Source organism: Dermacentor silvarum, chromosome 5 (genome assembly GCF_013339745.2).
Source record: "Dermacentor silvarum isolate Dsil-2018 chromosome 5, BIME_Dsil_1.4, whole genome shotgun sequence".
NCBI classification, from domain to species: domain Eukaryota; kingdom Metazoa; phylum Arthropoda; class Arachnida; order Ixodida; family Ixodidae; genus Dermacentor; species Dermacentor silvarum.
The window spans coordinates 49,381,120-49,391,196 of NC_051158.1; the positions used below are offsets into that span (position 1 = coordinate 49,381,120).

The window sequence follows — 10,077 nt, forward strand, 5'->3', positions numbered from 1 at the left end:
AAAACTTATACTGGGGTGTGTCTTGCAGCCACAACTCCAGTGGAGATAGGCACTTTTCGCTTCAATGCGTAGAATGGTTTTCTGTCGTCTGTTCCGTTGACGGAGACGAGAAACCCGGAATCCGAGTCATATGCAGCTTCGCTGTAATACATCTCTGGATTTCTCCGCGCATGCGCGGCGAAGGATCAAGCGCGGCTAGTACAGTTGAGCTACTACACTGTGAAAGCGGCGACGGGAAGAGGACTGCAGGAGCTACAACGTTTCTTCACAGTCGTTCCTGAGTCCATCAGCGCAAATTACAAGAAAAAAAAAAAAAAAAAAAACAAAGTGCCGCATGCTGTGATATCTTAGGAACTTTTGTAGCAACCCAGCGCTGTCATCTAGCGCCGCCCCGAAGCGGCCTCGCAAATGCTATAGAATATTCCACTAGATTATAGAATCAGCATGTCCCAACCGCCGCTGCCCGGAACATTATCCTTGCCTCAAGAAACGTGACTGCTGTCGCCTACATGACTTTAGGCGAGCGACGCGCAGCCCGCGATGGCACAGTAGCTCATGAGTTTAAATAACGGATATCTATAGCCATGTGTGTGTCATACGGATTCCTTTTAGTGGATTCCTTAATTGATACAACCAGTGCGAAATATGGACGAACGGTCGGCACGGCCTCAGGCCACAAACTTCGTAAGCGTGTCCTGCGCTAGCCCGTGTGTGCCACGATGGTGGCTGGAACCAAGTGTGCACATAGGGTGTCGACATTATGCAAGAGGTTTACAGCGTCTGTACCAGTTCATGTTTACTACTCGCAGTCGTCTCCGTTCTCGAATCGCTGTTGTGTGCGGGCCGCGGTAATGTTTCTTGCACGTAAGCGTGTTCTTCCTTTCGTTGCAAACGTGTGGCAGAATTAAATCGTCAGTCGACGGGGGCTCCATTTTGTGGCAGGTGATAGTCAAGAGCTCGGTGAGTGAGTGAGTGACGGTAGCTCATAAATTTACCGACTCCGGCGAAGCTCAGTATGCAACGCCTTTATTCAAAGGAGCCTCCAAAACATCGAAATCCAGATGAAAAACTATTAGACCTTACTTTTTGAACCTTCGAAACTTTATTGTAAATGGCGTCTTTACTTTGCGAGTTCATCGCTGTGACGGGAGTATTTATATCAAAAAGCGACACGACCTTAGGCTATTTACACTATTCCCATGAATGCCTTAAACGGCCTTTTTCAGCACTCATGTGCAATGTATTTTGTCATACAACTCAGCTACCAGTGAATTATGGGACTGCCTGCTAAAATGCTTTATTCTCGAACTTGTGCGTCGTCTGCGTGTCTTTTCCTGTCGTGCGCTGTAGTTTTTGGTCTTTTGTTATTGCTACCTTTATAACGCTGAGCTCTAATCAGGTGTCGGGTATCGCACAAGCGCAACAGGTGAATAATTCTGCGTTTGTGCAGTCTTCCCCGATAAAACGATGATGCATGATGAAAACATGGCAACACCTCAGCTTATCGGCAACCAAATTTACATACGTTTTTGATACTGATTGATACACGACACTGACACTGACAAATGGCACCATAAAGGCTATATAGTCCTCACTATATTCATCAGGCCAAAAACACCGCGAGTTGTATTTATCGCCATTGAGATAGTTCAGAGCGTTCTGCCGCCTAGTGGCAATCGTCTTCATTTTTCTTGCCCAAACTAATACACCGAGTATTTTAAGATTTTGATGATCATCATCATTATCATAGTCATTCCTTGGTTCTACTGATTGAAAAAAACCTATGCAAAATCTTATATTAAGCATACGCCTTGTATTCAAAAATATCATATTAACACGTATGTTTCATATGTCCTTTCATATAATAGTAGGAGATTATTGGAAATATGGCGTACGTGTCATATGGATTTTTGAATTGGGAGGGATGGTCTACTTGCTCGCGACAAGCCAACACCAGTACTACCTTCCCTGCACAATCTTTTGGCTTGCGGAGCTAGCGATCTGCTCGTTTCTGCTAACGTTGAGGTAATATTTGGAACGTCATACCCACCATGACGGAAAAAAAAGTAAGGAAGCCGCTTCCTCCGTTGAGCAATGACGTTTTCAGTTATTAGAAGAGCACTAGGCATACCAATGCCGACGAACAAAATATGAAATTACCTTACCATGGGGAGCTAAGTAGGTGAATTGTAAATTTATACTGTAGCGATTGTAATTTCTGTTGTAGCGTCCAAATTTTGAACTGCTCTCTGGTGTCCTGCCAGACAGCAGCGTGTATTTCAACGCAGTCATTGAAGTTTTTTTACCAGAAATGTCACGTCTTGTTTCATCAAACCGGTCAACGATTTCTGTCGCCAGCTGTCATAAAGACAGAAGGAGTTGTCACCCTGAAAGATTTCAGGCGTGCGACAGACATTTAAGCTGTCATTTAAGACACTTTTTGTCGTGGTTTCCGCATTGTCAACCGTTGATATTTGTGAGACTCACCAAATCCATCACAATTGCTGCACTTCAGATACTCAGGATTGTCTATTTGATTACAGCATGCCGACAGCAATGTCCACTTCCACGTAGTGACAACACTTTCTCCGTAAATGGGTGCGACGTCTCGTAGTGACGACAACGCCAGCCGCTTCGTGGTCGAGGAAAACATCGTCATCATCGCTAGATGACGTCGGCCTTACGTCAGATATTTCTGTCGTTTTCTCCGTCATCTTTGGTGATCGAGTTCTCCACGACAAGCGATCTGGTGCGATTCCTAGAACGTTCCACGAACGAAATCAGTCGTTGTATTTGAACAAAGACTTGTTTTTTGTTTAGTTTTTTTTTGGTTTCAAGAGGACCCTCGACAGCTCGCCGAGCACTCCCGTACGTTTAATGAAAGCGCTTTACCTCCTGCAACTCGAGGGGAGTGCTCGACCGGCAAGTCGGCACAGGTGTCGGTGAGAGCGCGCATGAAAAAAACTCTCAAGACGAGCGCTGTCACATATATTCGCCGTTTGACGGCAGCAGCCCCTTCCACGCCAGCTGCTAGTTCTGCGCGCACGCTGTGTCACGATCAACGCTCACCTGCAGCGCAGCTTCAGAATCCTGTCCGCGTTAGGTATTGCGCAGCGTAGGAATATCGTTCAAAAAACAACCGAGGTTCTGGTAATTTAGCGTATTCGCCTGTAAGGATACGGCCAGCATATGGAGGGGGATTTTGAAAAGTGGTGAGTTAAATGAGACATCTTCTCAACCGCTGGGTAGAGCAGCGGGGCTGCCAATTTGCTTGTAGCATCCGCCCTGCTTTTCAGTCTTACTGTCATGCCCCGATGTATGATTATGTCTTAATGATTCAGAGTGAGCTGATGTTGAAAGAATGAAAACTGTTTGCGGGATCCTTCCTTGTTAGCAACATGGTGGCATGTGTAATTACTTTAAAAGTTTGTCACGTCCCCGATTTTGTGTATAAATATGTAAAGCTGAGGTGTCGTCCATTGCGCTATTGCAATTGTCAGTGAATGTTTCACTTTCTTTATTGTTTACTATAAAGTCCGAGAAGCTAAGCACGCACAACACGCAATTTATTGGCAGGATTTATTTGGATAACAAAACGAATTGGTGTAGGTTATATTCTAGTTAATATTAGGACCAAAAAGAAGAAACAGTGTTTCATTCGATCACTCTAACAGAATACTGCTTTACGCATTAGATGAACTTCAGAACTCTATTTCTTGCGCTTAATTCTAATTTGGGGAAAAAGTGCATAGTGTAGCTAAATAGAATATGAGCTACATTTGCTGGCTTTCTCACTTACTGTCTGCTGTTTAAGGATTATAAACAGAGATAAGGTGCCTCAGAAAGGCTGGCCAACGTTTCGATGGGAGGACCTATCGTAAAAGGCCTCCTATAGGATAGGAGGTATTTGACGAAGATAGGTCCTCATATCGAAACGTTGGCCAGCCTTTCTGAGGCACCTTATCCCTGAGGCCTTTGACGAAGATAGGTTCTCATATCGAAACGTTGGCCTGCCTTTCTGAGGCACCTTATCCCTGTTTATAATCCTTATTCATCGTGTGCTACTCCATCTGTCATCCACCTCTTTTGATTTTGGATGTCTGCTGTTTATATATTTTTTCCATCTAGTAATGCAAAGCCTGCCTGAGTCTTCCATTGCTTGCTGCGAGGTCAATAACTTCCTTTCAGTTTTCTTTCTTATCTATAATGTTACAGCCCGACACATTAGTGCTTGCAAAACGAACGAATTATAAACTTTTTCTTCGCAATGACCTCCAAATGCTATCACAACAATATCGGTAAGCTGCCCGTAATTACATTGCAGCGCCTTCCAATGATCCCCATTATCTGATCCCTTCTAAGATAGCAAACCAGACAATTGTCTAGTGCACCTCTACCACACCTTTGCTACCATCGCTTCCTCATTTTAAGTTAATGTAGCCCAATGTTTCTAACCAAGCGATCTGTTTGTTCTCTTTTCTTTTTCTCCCACCCAGGTACTCTCAAGTGGCCCAGGAGGCCCTCGAAGAAAGGAGAGATTCCTCAGCGCATCTCTCCAAGTCCGAGCGACCGAAGCGCGAGCGTGGTGGCAAGAAGAAGCACCAGCAGCAACACCCAGACAGTGAGGAAGCAGACAACATGCCGACACTGAGCGGATTGCACCTGCCGTCGTCGAGTCCCACCGGCACCGGCGGAGTCGCTGCCCCCGGCATGGCTCAACCCTCCACGGCCGTTCGCATTGCCGTAATGGGAGCGGCTCGTGTGGGCAAGTCGTCGCTCATACAACAGTTCCTGTACGGCCGGGTGCCCAAGCAGCACAACGCCACGGTGGAGGAACTGCACAGGCGAGACTACGGATCCGCCAACGGTGGACGCCACAGGCTGACGTTGGAGCTGCTCGACACGAGCGGAAGCTACCAGTTCCCGGCCATGAGGCAGCTGGCCATAACCACGGCGCAGGCGTTCATCTTGGTCTACGCCATCGACGACCAGGAGTCGTTCGAAGAGGTGCGTGAACGCAGAGCATGGCGTCATATTAGTCACATCCATATGTGTTTTTGAGTAATGTTGAAGCCGAGGATAATGCATTAGAACGCCGCCATGCTGAGCCAGTGGGACCCAAGAAAAACGCTTACTGTAGTGAAAGCTTTGCTAGAAGAGAGTCGTTCTAGGGACGTGCTAGAACTAACAAGAATGACGTTAAATAGACGCGTTCATTGAGTCCTCGATAGACGGAAACAACTCAGCGTCGGCGATTGCGTTACAGCAAAAAAAGGTTACTTAGAAACTTGGACATATACCCCAGTCATTCTAGGGAAGCTGCAACAGATCGAATTGGAACCAATAGTCATTACACCGCGATGATAGTGGATGCGAAATTCCCCATGAATCCCCAGTAAGCAAACAGGACTGTCGAAAGGTTCTCTTTGTCGTGCATGTAATCTCCTAGAAAAATAATGACTAAGCCAATGCACCATAAGCCGGTAGGCGTTTCACACTAAAGTCTACAGATTTTCTGTGACTGATCAGTATTCCCGCCTATTATTTAGGGCTCATATTTCTTCGCTAATATTATTGAACCTTCAACAGCCATTCTATATTCTATGGACCATTATTGACGAAAATAAATATATCGTTGACAACTTTCACTCACTGACAATTTACATAATTCAGCATACTGGAAGGCAAGCTGGTAATAAAGCAAAATGGGCAGCAAGAGGTTCACGGAAGATCTTTACAATGGCTAAAATAAACATATACGGCATTTTTTGTTGCTTTTTTTGGCGACAGGCTAAGGCAACTTTAGTCGCACAAGCACGCGGCAGGTACATTGACTTTGTTCGTTAAATTTTTCCCGTAATCAAATGGACAACAGAGGTAAAAATATTCCCAGTCGTATCCTGTACAAATGGCTAATTTCAATGCCGCACTGAAGGTGACTGCCTTTAGGAAGCGAATGTCACGCAAAGTATGATCCATATTTTGTCACACACGGAGTTCAGTGTGTCATTGGTTCGTCAGCGGTTTGCCTCTCTAATTATGCTCATCAGGAAACGCATCCCTAAACGCACACCATCAATGCACAAAAGCTGCCAAGATTAATTAGTTACCAGTTACCAGTTTTCTGTTTCCTGTAATTGCTATGTTGTCGCTTAAACAACAGCACAAACTAACGTCCATTATCTTGTTCGCGCAGGTTCGTCGGCTTCGCAACGAAATCCAAGAAGCCCGCTCGGAGCTGGGCAAAGGCATGCCACCGGTGGTCGTCGTTGGAAACAAGGCCGACCTGGCCTTCAGACGCTGCGTCGGCTACGAAGTGGCCGAGACCGTGGCCACCATCGACTGGGAGCACGGCTACGTCGAGTGCTCGGCGCTCGAAGGCCTGAACGTGACGCAAGTCTTTCACGAAGTACTCATGCAGAGCAAGCTTCCCGAGGTCCTAACCCCCTCCAACCGGCGGCGACAGTCCTGCCCGGCACAAGTCCACTCACACAAGCGTCTTTACACCAACGGTGCCAAGAGACACAGCTGCATAATTTCATGAACAGCCCGTGAAACCGTGCAAATTTGTGTTTGTGTGCATTCTTAACTATATCGCAGAGTTCAAACTACCCACGTGGTACGTTGACCGGCGGCTTGAATGGGACAGCAAACACTTCGCTCCATTGAGGAACAAGCCCAAAATGGCCACAGTGTTCTGGTCTCATCTAGGGGTTTGCGCCTGATAAAAGTAAAAGTTGCGTGTCGTCGTACCTTTTCGGTGTTCAGATAAGCGTTACGATGGCTTCTTGTTGAGAGTGTTGGTTGAGCCTTTGTGAAGGACTAAAGATGCTGCGCCTTCTTTACTTGTTCGAGCACATTGCTTTCGAGGTCTTCGTCTGGTTGGCAGTTGCACTCTGATTGCACAAGCTCCAGTGACGTATTGTCTGTGCCACGAAGTGTCAACAAAACAAATGAGACATGGCATGTTGACATAGAACTCCTCCAGGCGTCCATTGGAGTTATCTGAGCGAAGCTCAGGTTGCTCGCCGTTTTAAGGAACAGTATAGTATAAAAATCAGTCTAAGGACCTCCAGGGACCCATGACTCAGTGCCGTCAGTAGATGCAAGTATCTTTAAAAAAGCGACCACTTCTTTAGGCACCGCAATTTACATATATGCTGATGGCGCTGCTGAATGGAATGTATCTGGACATGCACATCTGTGGCGCAAGAATGAACCTGGCTAGTGCGGACAGCCCACATGTCTAGAAAAGTGAGATGCCTTATTCACCCGATGAATGCTTTCCATAAGTCAAAGCCTCCTGCTTTCCTTGCACGTGAAAATTTCTGGAAGCATGTGGCGAACACGTTGCCAAGGTCACTACCCAAACGACCGCGACGCTGACGTCGACGTGTTGCCCAGTTTTCCAGAGGTACTGATTCAGAATGGTGGCCATCTTTTGCTACTGCGTAACACGAACTGTCATTGTGTTCTCACAGATTTTTTTTCATGATGAGAGACTTCTTGAAGTTGTCTGCTTGAGGCTCTCTCGGCGGCTTTGCCACGAGAAGCGTCTTTTGGAGAAAATTTTCTATTACATATTCTTTTGCACATAGTTCCATGTTGAGGCATCAGGAACAGAAGAGTAGATCTTCGTTGTTTAGACATCTTGCGCTAGGCACTAAGAAGGCGTGTTCACTAATGCACTGGTACAAAGCCTTGCCTCCACGTTATGTCCTCGTAGACATTTTCCGTTGGACAGGCAACGCGAGAGCACATTGTGTCAGTGACCTATGACTTTTCTATGATGTATGGTTGTGCTCCTATGAAATGTGGTAGTGGAATATGTATTGCGAGTGCACACTTTTTCGAAGATCAAAGGAACAACAAGTGTGGATGCCTTCTTGCGAAAAGCTTTCATGCCAATTTTATAACCGCAATGAGAACTGAAACCAGTAACGTGATTTAGCAGATATGACTAAATGCGCTGCCAATCATAATGGTTTCCCACGCTGCGTAAGCTTCGGCCTGTATGTCGGCATGACTACAGGGACAACTCATTAAATGCGTTTTCAATCACGCTATATAACCGTTGTTATTGTCCGTGTTATTGGCCTTATATTTGTTGCATTACATCTTTTTAAACAGGGACGGTTTTATCTACATACAAGATCAAAACGTTTCGGTTGTGCACATCAAAGTAATATATGTAAATACACAAGCCATGTCAATGTCTGGGTTCCACTATTACTCGTGATGCATTCACCCGCATAGATGCATGTGCGTGCATGCTGGAATCCGCCCTTGTGCTATTTAAGCTATATGTGTTTTTATAACGTTTATATTGTCCTGTCATTGTAATATAGTCCTGTGTCCGCAGTATTTATTTCCTCAAAAATAATCTCTGCTCTCACGTTTTCTTTTTGCGCGCACTGACCGAGTCTTCCAATAAAGAAATTGTGAAAAGAAAACGTCTTTGCTGTGTGTTTTATCAATTCTTAGAAGGTGTTGTAGCATACCATATTAGAGGAGTGATGGAGAGAAGCTACCTCCAGCTGACTACATGGTTCCACAATGCGTTTTTAAATGATTGGGTAATATCGCTCTTACATGGACGTACACCAGGACATATATAGGCAAAAATACCTCGTCAATAATTTAAAAATCCGTAGGTAAAGTCACCTTTATTGTGCGACAAATTGACTTTCCTGAAGGGTTAAACATTGTTCGAATGTATACCACTATTTTGGATTTTAAAATATAGAATATTGAAAGGTTTTTTAAAATTTTTGTTAATTATGCACGTGCTAAAACGCACCTGGCTCTGGAAGCGAAACCTACAATAAGAAAACATAGATGATTCCAACACACATTTGCTTTGTCCTATAAAACTACTAAAAGATGCACTAATCTTCTTCGGTACATTTATTTATAAAACAGGCACGTGCAAGTTCGTTAAACGAAACAGTACAAACAGAAGCGCGACATAGAAGATCCACCAACGCAATTGTTTTGTTCTATAAAGCTATAAAAAGACGCACTAAGCTTGTTCTGCTCATTTCTTTCTATATCAGGTATTTACACGTTCCTTGACCCTATAACAAAGTACAGTCGTCATGAATCACGCGAGCAAAGGGAATGGTGTCGAGGAAACATAGAATATTGGGAACCACAGCGTCTAGCGAATTTTGTTGCCAAGACAATTTTTTTAGTCGATCGCATATTTGAGTAAAATGCGTGGTCTAAGCAAAGGCTTTTTAGCGAAATAACCGTTATACTGATAGTCAAATATCGAATAAATGTTTTCGCTTTCAGTGACAGCAAGACCCACTGCGTTGCGGCAACACTAAACGAACACCAATATATTTTCTACTGTAGTGTATTAGTAATAGCACTATTGCGTAGAAATTCTGTTACTCATTGCGCAACACTGGTCATGAACTTTTCTTTCTCATAACAAAATTCGCGCTTTATTTGCCTATCCGTACTCTGTACAATACTGTTTAATTCACAACTCTCAATGACGACTTATACATTCAGGATTAGACCTACTTAAACAAAGGAAAGCAGTGTTCGGTGTCTAACTACACAATAACTTAGAATAAGCCTGGTAAGATATGTGCTGTGAAAAATACCAGCCCAAGGTTTTTAATAAAATACACTTTCTTAAAGGATAAGGGATGGCATTTCGTATTCACGACTATTGAACCAATATAAAGCCATGAAAGGGCAAAATTGTCATATAGACCCGAATGCAGCACGAAGATACAAATGAGCCACCCCCGCTCCCCCCGGGTTTCTCAAAACGAAAGCTTTACAGCAAAGGAAAAATTATTGCCTCAAAAATAAGTACAGGAAAAACTGTTTCTCTACTGCGAATATTTCGTTCTGAGAAACCGGTGTGGGTTTGCTTGGGGCTCGATGGAACATTAAAGTGCATGACTCTTTTCCTGTGCACGGACCTACTCACCCTTCCGGGTTACGTCAGAACTGATTTGCCTATATACCCAATGCCTGATGACTTGAATTATGCCAGGAACTTTAGAAAATGCTAACATATAGTTCATCCTTAAGCGAGTAAATGTCAGAACATCA

The 10,077-nt window shown here is 44.4% G+C and overlaps 1 protein-coding gene across 3 annotated transcripts in view; it reads left to right on the top strand.

Moving 5' to 3' along the window:
• Positions 1 to 8,440, top strand: part of LOC119453376 (GTP-binding protein drn-1) — a 14,825-nt gene extending 6,385 nt beyond the window's left edge. The window contains exons 1-3 of one of the 3 annotated variants that reach the window (XM_037715419.2): positions 2,972 to 3,212; positions 4,497 to 5,007; positions 6,197 to 8,440. In XM_037715419.2, the coding sequence (XP_037571347.1) occupies positions 3,190 to 3,212; positions 4,497 to 5,007; positions 6,197 to 6,544 (882 nt within the window). In that variant the 5' untranslated portion in view covers positions 2,972 to 3,189 and the 3' untranslated portion in view covers positions 6,545 to 8,440. Of the gene's footprint in view, positions 1 to 2,971; positions 3,213 to 4,496; positions 5,008 to 6,196 lie in introns of those variants that run through there. The other 2 variants (XM_037715418.2, XM_037715417.2) reach the window with 2 other exon arrangements.
• The last annotated feature ends 1,637 nt before the right edge of the window (positions 8,441 to 10,077 follow it).